Raw genomic sequence first — 17,624 nt, forward strand, 5'->3', positions numbered from 1 at the left:
ACACGCAGCAGCGATCTGGATCCTGCTGTGATATCGCTGGTCGGAGCTAGAAGTCCAGAACTTTATTTCGTCGTCAGGGCGGCGTGTATCGTCATGTTTGACAGCAAAAGCAACGATGCCAGCAATGTTTTACATGGAGCTAACAACCAGCGAGAACGATAAGTGAGTCGCCGTTGCATCACTGGATCGCTCCTGCATCGTTCTGGTGTTGCCGTGTTTGATGTCTCTACAGCGACCTAAACAGCGACGCTCCAGCGATCGGCTCGTTGTCTATATCGCTGCAGCGTCACTGAGTGTGACGGTTAGTGTTGAGCATTCCGATACCGCAAGTATAGGGTATCGGTCGATACTTGCGGTATCGGAATTCCGATACCGAGATCCGATACTTTTGTGGTATCGGGTATCGGATCCATAGTGAGGTGTAAAATAAAGAATTAAAATAAAAAATATTGATATATTCACCTCTCCGGCGGCCCCTGGACATCACCGCGGGTAACCGGCAGGCTTCTTTGTTTAAAATGAGCGCGTTTAGGACCTGCGGAATGACGTCGTGGCTTCTGATTGGTTGCGTGCCGCCCATGTGACCGCCACGCGACCAATCAGAAGCCGCGACGTCATTCCTCAGGTCCTAAATTCCTAGAATGAGGAGTTTAGTGCCTGAGAATGACATCGCGGCTTCTGATTGGTCGCGTGCCGCCCATGTGACCGCCACGCGACCAATCAGAAGCCACGACGTCATTCTCAGGCACTAAACTCCTCATTCTAGGAATTTAGGACCTGAGGAATGACGTCGCGGCTTCTGATTGGTCGCGTGGCGGTCACATGGGCGGCACGCGACCAATCAGAAGCCGCGACGTCATTCCGCAGGTCCTAAACGCACTCATTTTAAACAAAGAAGCCTGCCGGTTACCCGCGGTGATGTCCAGGGGCCGCCGGAGAGGTGAATATATCAATATTTTTTATTTTAATTCTTTATTTTACACATTAATATGGATCCCAGGGCCTGAAGGAGAGTTTCCTCTCCTTCAGACCCTGGGAACCATCAGGATACCTTCCGATACTTGGTGTCCCATTGACTTGTATTGGTATCGGATATCGGTATCGGCGATATCCGATACTTTTCGGGTATCGGCCGATACTATCCGATACCGATACTTTCAAGTATCGGACGGTATCGCTCAACACTAGTGACGGTACCTTTAGCTGTCTATAGTTAATGGGGGGCTTAACCTCTGCAGGTATTTGGTAACCACAACAGCAGTAATTTCTTAGTATAGTGGAATCATTCCCTGCATCATTGGACGTAGAAGAGTAGAAATGAAGGGGTATGACGGTGAACCAAACTCTTGGCTACAGCAATGGTGTACCAAAACTTCCATATGCATTAAAAGTGATTTTCTCAGGCACAGTCCCAATGACAGGTACAATGCTAGTACAGTTGTTATAAGTCTCCTATAGCACTGGAAAGCCCATTTGAAGTGCATTTTGGGGGTAACACACTTAATTTAAAGCTCCCATCAAATAAAATAGCGTAGCTTCTGCAAAAATAAGATAACAAAGGCTATATTGTTACAAACGTATTTGCAGTCAACGCGATAAGACTGCACACAGACAGCACGTCGGTCAATGTTAGTCTATGCGCAAGAGCACATGAATGATTTCCCAGAAAAACAACTGCAGCATGCACAAGACTCATCCATTTTACAGACTAGACAGTGCTATGTTATATGGCAGAGAGCTTGTGCACCCGAGCACGATGTGGATGAGTGCATGGAGCTACAAACGGACCCAGGCACGTCCGCCCGAGAATTTCAATCTTCAAAATGAAGCTGTAGGGGGATATTAGAGAAGTTTGTTTTAATAAAACACACACCTCAAACTCCAGGTAGTGATCTTTCATCTTGTATTCGTCTATTTCCTTGGCCTTCACCTTTTTGTCGGGTGGGTATGAGCGATGCTCGGCCAGCTCGGTGGAAATTTGTTTGAGTTTTGTTTCATGTGATTTCAGCTGTTCATCCTGAAATGAGACGACCTCACGGTTATTTTAAAGCTTTAGGTCACATTTTACTGATGTAAACAGCTATTTAGCAAACTCATATCATTGTCAGAGCTTTCTGGTGCTAGAGAACTTAAAGGGAACCTGTCACATGCGACCTGTAGCTCAAGAATTATAGAGCTAGTGGAGCTATACACGTTGATATTCAGGGTTGTTGGAAAAGTATAACAACCTATACATGAAATTTATTCAATTTCCTGGATATTCCAGCCCGAGGAGTCGATTGGGTAGTCTAACTGAATAATTAAAATTCTTACCGGTATGTGTGTACGCAAATAGCTGGCAGTCACTGAGAAGGACCGCCCAATGGACTCCAAAGCCAAGAATGAGCAGAAAGTATTCTCACAAAGCTATATATCATGCAGCTAAGCTCTGCACGTTCTCTAGAAAGTTAACCTGATGTCAGACTGCATCTTTCATGTGACAGGTCCCCTTTAGCCCATTTCTACCCTCTGTTAACAGTACGTGCGGTGAGTAGCTCATTCCCGTGAATCTCTGCATACTTATAAATATCAAATGTAATGTACAGCTGACACGAGGCTTTGCCTAGCAGAATCAGGGATGACTGTTCCCGTTAACACGACTGATTCTCCTAAGTGGCTAGAGGGACAAATAGTGAACTGCACTGCACAACAGTCTATTATGGTTAACTGAGGCAGAGCTTAAGGGTATGTGCCCACGATCCAGAAGTGGCAGCGCTTTGGACGCAGCACAGGTTCGCTGCGTCCAAAGCACTGCAGTCTACTGAATGGAGGGGAATTTGCATGTGTTCACTGAACCGTGCGGACTCACCATGTCCAATACATTGTACGGATGTAATTTCTATGCGGAGACTAGCGTGATCCGTGGGCGTCTGTGGGCATATAGTAGGCATGGGAATTATTGAAATCCCATCCACGATGCTGTAACATCTGGAGGCTGTGAGTTAGACACTGCACAAGTACGCAGCGTTTAACCCGCAGCATTTACTGACCGTGTGCATCTACCCTAACAGACTGTCAAGGTACACAGGCATATGCAGACAACAAAATGCCCACTAAATTAGTAGATTTGCATGAAATGCAGCAACATAAAAAAAAATCAAACAAAAGTACAATGAAAGAATAAACAAAAAGAATAAAATCACAAAGGTTCTTGGAGTCAAATTAATCATCCCCTACTGTTCAGTATATTATATGTACAGTGTAGAAATGGGCTAACCGTAGCCTGCTCTACACACCGAGTGGCAGCATGCCATTTGCATAGGTCATCTGCCTCAATCCAAAATTTACAGTGGCTCTTCTATGCAAATAGCTTCACCACTGGTACATCTGTCCAACAAAATGGTGTCACTCATATATAACTCATCCCAGAAAAAAAACAAGTCCTCATATGGCTATATTGATTGAATAATAAACAAAAAAAAGTCATGGCATTTGGAATGCAGTGATGAAAATATAAAAAAAATGCCTGCACCCTTAAAGGGAATCTGTCACTAGGTGTTTACTATGTAAACTGAGAGCAACATGACAGGGAGACAGATAGGCGGATTCCAGTGATGTAATACATACTGGACTGCTTGGTGTAGTTTTAATAAAATTACTAATTTTTTCTGCTGCAGATCTCTGAGTGCTGAGCTGTGTATAACTTCACCCACTGCACTGATTGGCAGTTTCCCTTGTATTCTGTACACTGGCGGAAAGCTGCTAATCAGTGGTATGAGCAAAGTTTTCAGAGCAGGAGGACGAGGTACGAGACAACTAGTCCTCTAGTAATAATCTCCAGATTCAATAGCCAAAACCTGTATGTTCTGCGGCGACATGAATCATGCATCTCCATCTTGCCATCTGATGGACGAGTCTCGGTGTCAAAGGGCAGGAGAGCGTTACCAACCTGACTGTATTGTGTCAACTGTAAAGTCTGGTGGAAGAGGAATAATACTATGGGGTTGTTTTTCATAAGTTATCCTTTGTTCTTTAGTGTCTGTGAATTGAAATCTTAATGCTCCAGTATACCAAGATATTTTAGACAATTGTAAGTTTCCAACTCTGCAGGAACAGTTTGGGGTAAGCCCTTCTCTGTTCTGACATGACTGTGACCCAGTACTCAAAGCCAGGTCCATAAAGACAAGGTTGGGCCAGTTAGGAGTGTAAAAATCTGACTGAATAGGTCAGAGCCCTGACCTCAACCTCATTAATCACCTTTGAGATGAACTAGAACAGAAATTTTGAGCAAGGCCCGTCTAACATTGGTATTTGACCTCACAAATGCTCTTCTGCAAGAATGCCCAAAAATTGTACACAGATACCCCAAAATCGTATAGCAAGGCTTCCCAGAATAGAGTGTGCTGCCAAAGGAGTGGTGGAGGGAAACTCCATATAAATGTCTATGGAGTATGAATGTGATATCATAAAAGCTCCTGACGATGAACTGTTTAGATGTCCCAATACTTTTGTTCATGTAATGTATATTGAAGAACAAATTTAAAAACATGATTTAAATATGACAAAAAATGAAATGTATATCATGTATTTGTTAATAGATTGATACTACTGAACAATCTTTGAAGAAAATATATTTGCCCTAAACTGTCCATGTACATGAGCCTCAAAGACTGAAAGTATAATTCTTTCCTAAATGTCTTTAGATGTGGGAAGAAAATGAATTCAGGCTTGAAATAACTTTCTAAGTGAAGAATTTTCAATGATTAATTAAATCTGAGCATGTCATTATCACATAGAAATCTGCGCCAAAGGCACAGGTTGCATCACAAACCTTAGACAGCTTGGTAGTGGTAGCAGGCAGTAACGGGCGGCTAAATTTCTTCTGGGATCCTATAGCAGCTGGGAACGGTGGAGCAGAAAACACTGCAGCCACACAATTAATTTTATTTATCCACGACTCCATCTCTTCTGTGCTCCTACAAGAGAAAAATGCATGAGCATTGTGTGCGGTCATCATACCAGAACTGATCACTTTTTTTTTTTATTTGTACAATTTGCAATGCAGTAATTTTTTCTACAGCGCTAATTATAATAGTCACTGATTTACCTGTAATGAATATTGATGTCACCTTGAGATGAACATAATAAAGAACTATAATTTCAACCATTCTAGGAGCGAAGATAAACCGGACTAGCAATGTATATACAGTTATTTAATAGGGAAAATTGCAGGTACGGTAATTCACTTCTTATTAAAAATTCTCCCTGTTTTCAAGAATGGAGGGATTTTTCAATCTTATTGTGTACAGATCGATGTCTAGGTTATCAATCCAGTTTACCAGCTTTGGTCTGTCTCCTCTTACAAGCTCTTTTCCATAGCGCTTGTAAGCACTGGTCTGAAGCTGGCCCGATTGCTCGATCCAGCAAGCTTCAGTTCAACTGCAGTCCTCTGATGCCGCAGAGAGCACTCAGTTAATGCAAGCTGTGGAGTGAACTGTATTCAGGAGTGCGCAGGTAGGCAGGGGAGCGGCGCGCTCCGGAATTTCAAACATTTGAGAACAACACCCTCATAGTGTAAACCTATAGAGCCTCATTCTGATATTCTGTAGACTTACATTGTAAAAGCGATTTCCAATTGAAACATAAACTCAAGTTGAATACGGTAAGTCAAAATGTCACATGAGTAAGAAAGAAAGGAATGGCGTTGGAAACTGGGGAAGAACGCAATCGGTAAGTATTGCACTTGCATACACATTTAGACAGGGGAGTACTTGTTTAAAGATAACCAAATCGAACAAATGAGTTACAAATATTAGACTTTGTCATTTTTTTTATTGAGGAAAATGATCTAATATCACATGCCTGTGAGTGGTAAACGTATATGAAACTATATGAATTAGCAGATAATTTGAAGGTGAAATTAGCGTTTATGGAATCAAAGGCATGACAATCAGGTGTGTGAGCGACAGATCTATCAATGTCTGATCTTGACAACAATATTTTCAGAAATGTATCGTTTTATGAGCAAAATAAATTTCTGATGAGCCTCAAAAGAGTTGCTGATGCTTATCAGACTGGATAAGATTACAAAACCATCTCTGAAGAGTTATTAAGATTCAGTGTCAGACAGACTATGCACAAATGGTGGAAATTCAAGCTCCTGGCAGGCGCAGTACTGAATAAGGTGCGCGTCTCTGACTGGGGAGCACACATAGAGAGCAGAATGGAAAGGTTGTCAGTGCCAGTTCCCCCCTAGCATCACTCCTCCTTAGTGATGCACTAATTAGAAGGCCCCCAGCCGGCCACTGGAGGGGAGGGGTCCTACGGCAACTCCTACAGGGGTTAAATCCAGGTGTCCAGCCGGGAACTTCCTCTTTTCCTCCTGGCGGACACCTGGAAGCTTTTGTCCCACGCTCCTTCCCTTTTAAGGGCTAATAGCGTACTAACCTGCGGGATAATGTAAATTTGTAAATTCTATTGTAATATATAAAAAAAATAAAAAAAATAAAAATAAAAAATGTATATACGTATGTTGATATAACTAACCTTAGTAATCTTTATTAAGTCACAGCGGAAGAAGCGGAGGAGAGCAAAGGTCGTAACCGCTTGTTGGGCCAATTCCCTTGTCGATCACGGACAGGAACTCGGCGCGAGCCGCCCGTTACGATATGTAACTGCCTTTCTCTGCTTATTTATTTACTAAACTGTGACCGACCTGTTCAACCCACCTAGGACTGTGTGTGTTTCATTACGGGATTGATGGGAGGGGGGAAGGCACTGGTTACGACACCCAGATCTCCACAGTCTTATTACCCTTTCCAGAAATGGTAGACCAACAAAGATCATTCAAAGAGCATGGAGTATTATAGTTCACGAGGTCACAAAGGAACCCAAGGTAACTTCTAAGCAACTAAAAGCCACTCTCATATTAGCTAATGTACACTGAACAACAATATTGTGCATGGCAAGATTGCAAGGATAAAGCTACTATTCTCCAAAAAGAATATCGCTGTCCATCGGTAGTTTGCTAAAGATCAACTAGACAACCAGAAGACTATTGGAACAATGTTCTATGGATGAATGAGACTAAAATAGAGCTTTTTGGTAAAAGTGAGGATTGTTATTTTATACAAAAGAAAAATACTACACTACTCCATAAAAATCTTATTCCATCTTTGAAACTCAGTTCTTGTAGGATCATGGTTTGAGCCTGTTTTGCTGCATCTGGGCCAAGATACCTTACCGTTATTGAAGGGACAATAACATCTGAATTGTATCATCAAATTCTGATAGAAAATGTCAGGATAGCTGTCTGAGCTGAATCTCAAGAGAACGCGAGTCATGCAGCAAGAAAATGACCTTTACCATTTAAGGCATTCTACAGAACAATGGTTAAAGAAGAATAAAGTTAAATGGAACCTGTCATTAGATTTATGCTATTATGCTGCCCGAACTACATTTGTAGCCAGGTGTGCTTTACTCTGAAATGCTGCTACGTTTTACAGAAAGCATTGTTTGAAAAGCTTACTGACTTCACTTAGTAGACAGGTCTATTCCTATGTATACACAAGGGAGAGATCTGTCAATCAACTGGACCAGGAAAACTGTCTGGGAACGTTTTCAACTAGTCATATTTCCCCCTACAGTCCCTGGAGAGCTATTCAAACTATATTTTTTTCTGAAATGCTGCAGTGTTTCAGTGTTGGGCTGTAACTGTGCAGCCAGACTCTGATTCATGCTACCTATGGTTCTGGCAGAATGAATCGAATGACAGGTTCCCTTTAAACTTTTGGAATAGGTAAGTCAAGGGACTCACCTTAATTTTATAGAAATGTTGTGGAAGGATTTGAAGCGAGCAGTTCATGGACGAAAACCCACCAACATAATGGAGCTGAAGCTTTTTTTCTTGTAGAAAGGAATGGGATAAAATTCCTCCAAGCCATTGTCTAGACCATGGAAGTCAAACTCAAATACACAATGGGCTAAAATTAAAAACTTGGACAAAGTTGAGGATTGTGTGTTTTATTTTATTCTAAGATTTATTACCGTAATTAAAATGCATTGTTCTTTGGACCACCCCTTTAATTTTGTTTCCATATCTAAGGTTTCATCACTATATTTGATGATAAGTCAAAACTTCCTCAATTGTAAACTTTTTTTTAATAAATATCAAGGTTGGCCCATTATACTGTTTGGAGGATAATGTGGGGCCCATTGTACTGTATGGAGGGCTGTATGGGGATCACAGTTCAGGCATCATACTGTGGTGGAGTCACCATACTGTGCTGGGGGGTACAGTAGCGTCATTATACCGTGCATATGGAGGGTATGTGGGTACGTGGAGGGTATTCACTGTGGAGTTATCATACTCTGTTTGGGGGTACTTTTGTTGGCATCATACTTTATTATCTGTACTATTTATTAACTCAAGGTTTCCTATCCTTTATCATTAAATTATATTTAAATTAGGCCATATACATTTTACTGCTCTTAGTTAACATATTATATTATTCCAGAATGCCCCATTTGTGATTATGTGTTTATTTTATTCTAAGATCTGGTGGGACAACCTCGTTAAGTTCATCGTTATATTTGATGGTAAGGAAAAACCTCCGCAATTGTTGACTATTTTTCTAACAAATATCAACGTTGGACAGCAGCTTTATCCAAGTCTTTAACTTTATCCCTCTGTGTATTTGAGTTTCAAATCGTGGTCTAACTGTTGCTCTAGTTACACAGCCGAACTTGATTAAAACACAATTTACCTGCAAATTACCACTATATCTGCAGTTAAATAGCACTTTTGTAGGTGTCAGGTTTCGCTTAAATAAAGTAAAAGCTGGCAATTAGGACTTATGAAATCCTATTAACCGGTTCCCGACAGCCCATGGTAGATAAACGTTGGCGCTTGTTGGTCACTGTGCAGCACCGACGTTTATCAACGTTCGATAGTCTCGCAGCGCTCAGGACCCCCAGGGTCCAATGCAGAGCGGTAGCTCTGACAGGTGACATCAGTGGGACCAGATTGGATCAGGACCCTTTGCAATCTTCTAGATGCTGTAACCGCAAGCAGCTGAGACCAGTGATCAGGAAAATAAAAATAGAAGCCCCATACAGGGACAAAGTAAAAAAGTTAAAAAAAGAGCGCACATATTTTGTATCGTCGCATCTGGAATGACCCGACCTAAAAAACTGTCACACTAGTTTAACCAGAAAAATCATAGAAAGAGTCAGTTCATCCATGTCAGAAGTCCAACGCCTGGAAGACAGCAACGCCGCAGGGCGTCATGACAAAAAAAGCATGTGAATACTAGCGTCGAAGACTTCTTAAAATTAAAAATTTTAATATATTCAAGTAAAAATAATAGAGGAGATACAAACAATGTCTGCAACGAATAAAGAACTATTTCCAAAACGCGTTTGCCGATAATCTCCCCCCCCCCCACACACACACCCACACACCCACTAGTGGCATTGTTTGTCTCTCTTTAATTATTTTTAATTGAATATATTAAAATTTAGAATTTGAAGAAGTCTTGGACACTGGTATTCACCTGCTTTCTTGTCACAATAGTTAACCCTTTCAGTGCACACGGTAAAAAAAAGGAGCAAGAATCTGCTTTTTTATTATACCGTTCAACAAAAAATGGAATAAAATGTGATAAAGTCAAATGGAAATAAAAACGGTACCAATGAAAACTAAATCTTCTCCAGCAGAAAACAAGCTGCCAGACAGCTCAGTCAGTGGAAAATTAAAGTTATAGCTCTCAGACTAAAGCGCTGCAAAGACAATTTTTTATTATTTAAAAGTTTTTATTGTGTAAATGCAGCAAAATATAAAAAAAACTATATAAATGGGATATTGCTATAATAGCACTGATCCAAAGAATAAAGTTGCCTTATCAATTTTAGCACATGTGTAAAGGCGCTAAAAAAAATAATAAAAAAAAAAAAAACAATTCCTGAATTGCTGGTTTTTGTTCATTCTGTCTCCAAAAAATCTGAATAGAAAGCAATCAAAAATATAATGTGCCCGAAAATAGTACCAATAAAAACGTCAACTTGTCCCACAAAAAACAAGCCATCACATGACTGCCAGCCGAAATATGGAAAAATGACAGCTCTCAAAATATGATGATGTAAAAACTTGCTTTTGTAAAAAAAAAAGCACATTTTAGTGTGACAGCAGTCAAACATAAAAAATGCTATAAATCCCGAAGACCCGAAGAATAAAATCGCCTAATCACCTATGCTGCATAAGGAACGGCGTATAAAATAGAGCCAATTCTTCATCTACTGTTGATTTGTTCTTTCTGACTCCCAAATATTGCACTAAGGCTCGGCTCAAATTTATCCTGCGCTCTACGCTGAGCGCTTACACCGGGGTTTCCGTATAAATCACTGAATTAGGTGATTCAGATGGAACCCTGTGCAACTCTGAAAAGAAGGACAACGTTGAACAGAGACCAGACAAAGTCCAGAGTAATTCTGCTGCTGCATTAGAGTGAGTAGCAAATTCAGGGGTCTCATTTGAATCACGTCACTCGGAGATTTAGATGGAAACCTCAAAGTAAGTACTCAGCGTAGAGCACCAGATCAATGTGATCCCAAACGTTATGTAAGATGTTCCCAATAAAAGCTTCAACTCAATCTACATAAAAAGCGAATCCCCACTCTGGTCTGTCACCTGTCAATGGAAATATAGGGGGCGTTCACTTTACTGCTAGTACACAGTGTCAGGATTCCTCTGCTCAGAGTGACTGGGACTCAGTGATGGACAGCTCTGTCATCCTATTCTGTGCTGGGGCGTGGTGAGCTGTCAGGGCTTTGATTGCACTGAGTATGGTACAGAATTTATATGGTACAGTAAATATATTAAACTCCAGTTCTTGAGAGAGTGTCCTAGACAGGGTCTATTTAATTCCATATATAGCTTAAATTTAATGTCAATTTTGCAGAGTCCATGTAAGAATCAGCTTAGACAGCAATAATATCTCATTATATGCATAATTCCTTTAAATTACAAATTTCTGGACTCCTAAATGATTTCTTTTTTTTCTGAAAGCTAGAATATATGGGTGTTTAACCATCCATCAATGCTTCAATTATTAGATAAACATACTACATCCTGTCATTAACCTAAAGAAAGACATTGGTACAAGATACAAAGATTGGAATGAGCAAGCTAAGAATGTAAAGGACCATGTGGAAAAGCATATCCTTCTGCAGTGACTCTTCATGGCAATTACGCCGAATTAGAAGGGTTAATCCCATCAACATACTGTACATGGTTAAAATTGCAAATCATCAGAAATGGAGGATTATTTTATTTTTTACTGCTTGTAAATATTGCTCTGAAGCTAGCCAAAATGCTTGATCCGGTGCCAGTCCAAGCCCCTGCATTGCTAAAACATCGGAGAACACATAGTTCAGGCAAACAACGTCACGATACTGCTGGTCTAAACAGCTAATTAATCAAGGATATCTAAGGGGGAACGTTTCTCATTGTGGAGAGTGACATACTGAACAGGTCAAGGTAAGGAGACTTATATTCCATGCAATGCTCCTCTGGGAAAATAAATATTTCTTCTTCAGAAAGGGAGACGACGAATTCTAGTGCCACCAATTGGAGGTAGCTTTAGCCTCAAATTTTGCATTTTTACGAGGGCAACAAGAGAAAATGGACCGTACAATTTATTGTGCAATTTCCCAGAGTACACCGATAACCCATAAATGGTGGAAATCTACTGTTTGGGCAAACTGCAGGGATCAGAAGGGAAGGCGCACCATTAAACTTTTGGAATGCAACATTGACAGGAACAGATATTGGACGTTATGATGTGCCTAAATAGTGAACCCCCCCTCCACAAGTGACCACAGATTGGAAATTGCACCCCTCAGGAAGCTTATCTAGAGGTGTAGTGAGCACCTTGAACCTACAGGTGCTTCACATAATTTTATAACGTTGAGCAGGGAAACTAAAAAAATGCATTTTATCCACAAAAGTGTTGCTTCAGCACAAAATTTTTCATTTTCACAAGTGTAACATAAGAGAATGGACCATACAATTTGTGGAAGAAAAAAATTAAAATTTAAATTTTTCTCACACAAAAGTTGCTTTAGGAGAAAATGGACCATGCAATTTGTTGTGCAATTTCTCCTGAGTACACCAGTACCATATGCGTCACTGCACTGACCTCTGCGGATTGGATGCTGCGGCTGTATGCAGCGTGCAATCCGAAGCGAATACTGACCATGGAATGTATTCAGATCGGCTCTGCTGCGATTGCTATTGATCACAGCATTTTGGGGAGTTACGGTAAATGGGCTGAGGTGGTGTGGGCACCACTCCTGGCTGTGACAGCCAGGGCTCAGCTGTCACTCAAGTCGTGCTCCCAGTGGTGATCGTACGGACACTGATCCTTTACCCAAATGATCGCCATGACATAAGTATGCGTCATTTTGCGGGAACCCCTTCCCGACCATGAGGTTAACTTACGAAGGGAATAAAGCTTTTGCTGGTACTGTAAAATGCATGAAAACATTCATAAATGCTGAATGTGAACACAGCCTAATAGTATGTGCACTCGTTGATTATTTGCTGCAGGAAAAATCTGAGTTTTGGCAGGAACAATGCTGTGTAAAATATGTACTTTTTTAACGTATTTTACTTGCATTTTATTCCTATTCTTTCAAATTGGTGAAAAATGCTGAAAGAATAGACATGCTGCAGAAAAAAAAGGGTTCAAAATCTCATTCACTTCAGTGGTACTGTAAAAAGGTGTGTTTTTTCCAACGCAGAAACGCGTGGCAAAACATATTGTGTGAACAAGCACTTATCTCACCACCTTAAAGCAGAATGGTCTAGTAAGCGTGGCATACCGAATTCGGTAACCTGGCCTTGGGCGAAGAAGCAGCAGTGCAGGAGAAACAAGGGCTTGTTACTTCAATGATATCTTACATATTCTGCCTTTTGCCATTTTTTAAAGTCTGACTGCCCCAAATTTCCACCACAATATGGCTGATGAAACAGTGAGCTGGAGTATCTCATAGCTTATGTCCTGGCAAGCCTCCAGTTCATGTATAAAATCCGACATATTGACCAATAATGTGAGCACAGACTTGACTTCATCATTCATTTCTAGGTTTAATGCTCCTATACATAAAGCATTGGACATACTGTATATCAACATTTCTTTTTCAAGATTTGTCACCTTGATAGTCTGCTCGAAAATATTCAAAAGTCACACAATTCTAAGAAACATTTTAATTCAGTTCTTTTACGGTGCTATTTCACAGCAATACAAAAAGGCAAATGCATACTTGATTTGTTACATTGTATCTGAATAATAATACACTTACTGTGCTTGGAACAGAAAAACTCTCCAGTCTGCGGTTTTCAGCTTGAGGACGTTGGGTCTCTTCTCGTAGTCTGTTGCCTTTGAGGCCAGAGCATGATGTACACTTACTGCGTTTTTTAGATCATCTTCGGATAACGCCTTTTCTGGTTTATATTCATCCTGCATTTCAAGCACAAGTAAAGAAGTTGCTTACAGATGGCCATGATATCTTCCAGAATACAAGAATCATAGCAGCATGGCTCATGGTATGCCAATGGGAGTTAAAACCAATGGATGATGCCATGCCTAAAAAAATCTAGAAAACTGCTGCCGTCAACAAAATTCCAATACCACCTTCACGGAAACAAGCAAAACCATCACCCATAGGCTCCAAAGTTAAAAGACCAAATATGTCCCCTTTTTATCCTGGATTGCTGTGATACATGCCTCTGACCTCTAGTTACATTATATGTTTTTTACTGAATGGTGCAAGATTGTATTGAATTGGTAACATGCCACATTTGTAACTTTAAAGGGATTTTAAATGGAATCTATCACCACATTTGCTCCTGAATCTGGCATTGGTTCTCTTTTCTTCCTGTACCTCTCTATTTCTGAAATATGGCTCCCTCTTACCTGTATGTAAATCTAGTCTTTTTTGCCAAATCCCTTTTTAAAGGGAACCTGTTATCAGGATTTTATACCCCTAGTGCTATGTTTGTAAAGTTGCTTTAATGAAGATTACATCCTTAAAGGGAATCTGTCGGCAGGTTTTTGCTGCCTCATCCGAGAGCAGAATAATATAGGAAAAGAGAAGCTGAATCCAATGAAGTATCCCTTAGTTTATTGGGTGCAGCAGTTGTGATACAATCAAAGCTTTTAAATGTAAAATGAAGCAGAGCTGAGAAAGCTAACCCCACCCACACCAGGCTCTCTATATGCAATGGCTATTAACAGTGAGCCGCCTATCACAGGAGAGGGCGTGGACTAGTGAAGTCTAGCTATACTAATCACATGTGATAAAACCTTTACTATCAGTAAACAACATCACACATGGTTATAAATGACATATCATTCAACTCTGTGTCCCAGCCTCTATCTTATGCTATCTTTAGACTAGAAAGCAAAAATCTGCTTACAGAATCCCTTTAACTCACATATAGAAAACCATTTTGCCATTTTAGAGAAACCCAAATTGTATGCTAAAGTGCCGCAAGTGCAGCGAGATGGTATAATGCACTGACAGTTGTACTGCTTTGCTTACCTATCCCCCTACCCCACCACAGCCTGCCTCTGCCATCTCATCCTCAGTGGCGGTGGGTGTGGGGGTGGTGAAGGAGTATGTTTAGATCAACTGATTGGGTAATGTGACATTATGAGTACCTTACTTTGCATAAACCCAGGCACTGACAAGTTGCCTCAATAGGAAAAGCATATCACTGAAATAAGAGTGACCTGTAAGTCAGAGACGGAAGGCAGGGGGGGACTAAAGAGGGAGAGCTTTTGAAGTGCCACAAGTGCATTATCACAACCGCTTGGCATATAATTTCAATGTTGGATTTTTTCTAAAATGTACAAAAGGCTTTCTATAAACTAGGTAAGTATTTAATCATTCTGAAAGCCTCTGTACAAATGTGCAATTAGTTTGGGGTATAATATCCTGGTGACAGGTTTCCTTTAAAGGGAATCTGTCAGCAGGATTTTGCTACACAATCTGAGGGTCATGATGTAGGAGCAGAGATTCTAGTGTTTGTGTCATTTAATCACTGTTTTCCCTGCTGCAGATCTAGCAGTTCTCTGAATGCTGAGCTCTGTATAACTCCGCCCCCACACACAACTGATTGGCAAATTTTAGTCCTTTCCTATAAAATTCCAGATTTGAATATCCAATCAGAATGCCAATTGCCTATCAGCATAGCAACTCAAAAAGAAATATAAAAAACAGAGAAGCAAGAGTCCATAAAGCTATATAAAAATAACAATTTTATTGAATAATTCATTAAAAAAACACACAATTGATAACTGAATGGCTAATCCCAGTATAGGGGGCTAGGGAGATGCTTTGAACGTTATATAATATACAGATTAGCTTTTTTTGTAAGTTCTACAAAACCAATGACCAGAGACACCCACACGTTAGATATTCCAATTTGCATGAAAACTATCAACATTTGTAATCATATCTTTGCAAAACAAATGCACAATATACACATGTTAATAAGTATCACCCATGTTAGATGATTGCATGTGATTGTATCTAGAGCATTTGAAAAAGCAAGAGAGTAACTTATACATATATTAAAGGAACCGGTCACCCCCAAAATCGAAGCTGAACTGCGGCTACCAGCATCAGGGGCTTATCTACAGCATTCTGTAATGCTGTACATAAGCCCCCGATTTATCCTGAAAGATGAGAAATAGAGGTTAGATTATACTCACCCAGGGGTGGTCCTGCTGCGGTCCGGTTCGATGGGTGTCATGGTCCAGTCCGGTCTTCTTACGATGAAATCCTCTTCTCTTCACGCTGCGGCTCCGGCAAAGGTCAGAGAGGCTCGGCGCCTGCGCACTTTGCTCTGCCCTCAACAGGGCAGACTGTCATGGCCGCCTCTGCTGCCGGGTCCACCGCCGCTTCAGCTCATACTTACCTGCTCCCGCGCGCTCCTCCTGTTCCTCCAGCTGCTAGGTCCGCCGCTGTCTTCTACGCTTCTTCTCACCCACGGTGGCGCGCTCCTCCTGCAGGCACACATCCTCTTCCTGGTTCTCGGCAATTGCGCATGCACACTCCTTGCTCCAGCACCTCTCTGCGCACGCGCACCTCGCTTTCCTGAACTACAGGCGCTCCATACCTTTTCTCTATGATCCTGCGAGGACTCTGACCCGGAAGTCCTTCAGCACATCTTGTATATAAGGTAATTCCTTCCTCTGCTCTTTTCCTGTTTGTCAATTGTCCTCATTTGACCCAGGTCCTCTAAACCTTGCTCCGTCCTGTGTCTCTGCCAATCCCTGCCAGTCCTGGGCGTTCGCCATATCCAGTCCGTCCTGTGTATCCGCCATTCCCTGTCAGTCCTGGGCGTCCGCCATATCCAGTCCATCCTGTGTCTCTGCCATTCCCTGCCTGTCCTGGTCATCCACCATATCCAGTCCGTCCTGTGTCTCCGCCATTCCCTGTCTGTCTTGGTCATCCACCATATCCAGTCCACTCTGTGTTTCAGTCACTGTCAGTCCTGTGTCTCCACCTTAGCCACTTCTGCGTCCTTCCTCTCCTGCTTCCTGTTCCCCGGTATCAGCTTCCGCGGCAATAGTCTCCCTCGGGCCTGCCCCTAATGCTCCCTGTATAGGGGGTGGTCCATCTGGTAAGCTCATCCTTGGGAGGTTCGTTGTCGCGGTACTGTGGGTTCACTCTTGGGGTTTGGAAGTTCTGACACATAGTACCGGAGCTGCAGCATGAAGACAAGAAGAGGACGTCATCGTAAGAAGACGGGAGGCCCCGGACCGGACCGCAACGCCCATCGGACCAGAACCGGACTGGGACCGCCCCTGGGTGAGTATAATCTAACCTCTTTTTCTCATCTTTCAGGATACATTGGGGGCTTATCTACAGCATTCCAGAATGCTGTAGATAAGCCCCTGATGCTGGTGGGCTTAGCTCACCTTCGATTTTGGGGGTGACAGGTTTCCTTTAATAAGGTAAAGACCTACAGTATCTTCCCATTAATTGATCATGCCATATAGCTATTACTGCCACTCGCTTATTATCATATGGTGAGTGCAAATACAGATGCTCCATTACAAATATCAGTTGGATAAGTGCAGACTTACAAAAACCGCCCTAAATTCTGAAGGTAATATTGTTTTTTTAAATTTCAGCAGCGCATCAAAGGTTAGCAATTCTAGTAAGAATAGGATACTTTTGTACATGGATAGATATGAGGGTTCACACCTACACCGTCACCAACATTCAGAAACTCTCTAATGCGATCACATCTATTCTACAGGAATACACGGGGAGAGTAATGGAATTCCTTCCATTCTGACTGTGACACCCTGAGCACACGGACACAGTGCTATACCTCTTATTCAGAGGCCTCAGACTACCAGACCTTCAGTGACGTCCTCTCGACAGTCAACGCTGGTTGTGTAAAGAAATCCCTGATATTCAAACACTTATGTCCACCTTGCAGTCTAGAAGTGAATGTGGGTTCAAATAACACTGAGGAAATTTAATAGAAATATCAATGATTGATTGACCAGGTTTGCGCTGTCCTTTACAGTAGTGACCCACCCTCACCTTTCACCTCCAGAAAA

At 41.6% G+C, this 17,624-nt stretch overlaps 1 protein-coding gene across 5 annotated transcripts in view; it reads right to left on the reverse strand.

Annotated features, from left to right (window-relative positions):
• PSD3 (pleckstrin and Sec7 domain containing 3) overlaps positions 1-17,624 on the reverse strand; it is an 835,030-nt gene that overhangs the window by 47,024 nt on the left and 770,382 nt on the right. For all 5 annotated transcript variants that reach the window (XM_069742411.1, XM_069742393.1, XM_069742401.1 and 2 more), the window contains 3 exons: positions 13,342-13,499; positions 4,811-4,955; positions 1,874-2,017 (listed from right to left, as the gene is read on the reverse strand). In XM_069742411.1, the coding sequence (XP_069598512.1) occupies positions 1,874-2,017; positions 4,811-4,955; positions 13,342-13,499 (447 nt within the window). The remainder of the gene's footprint in view (positions 1-1,873; positions 2,018-4,810; positions 4,956-13,341; positions 13,500-17,624) is intronic.

Source organism: Ranitomeya imitator, chromosome 1, assembly GCF_032444005.1.
Source record: "Ranitomeya imitator isolate aRanImi1 chromosome 1, aRanImi1.pri, whole genome shotgun sequence".
Classification (NCBI taxonomy): domain Eukaryota; kingdom Metazoa; phylum Chordata; class Amphibia; order Anura; family Dendrobatidae; genus Ranitomeya; species Ranitomeya imitator.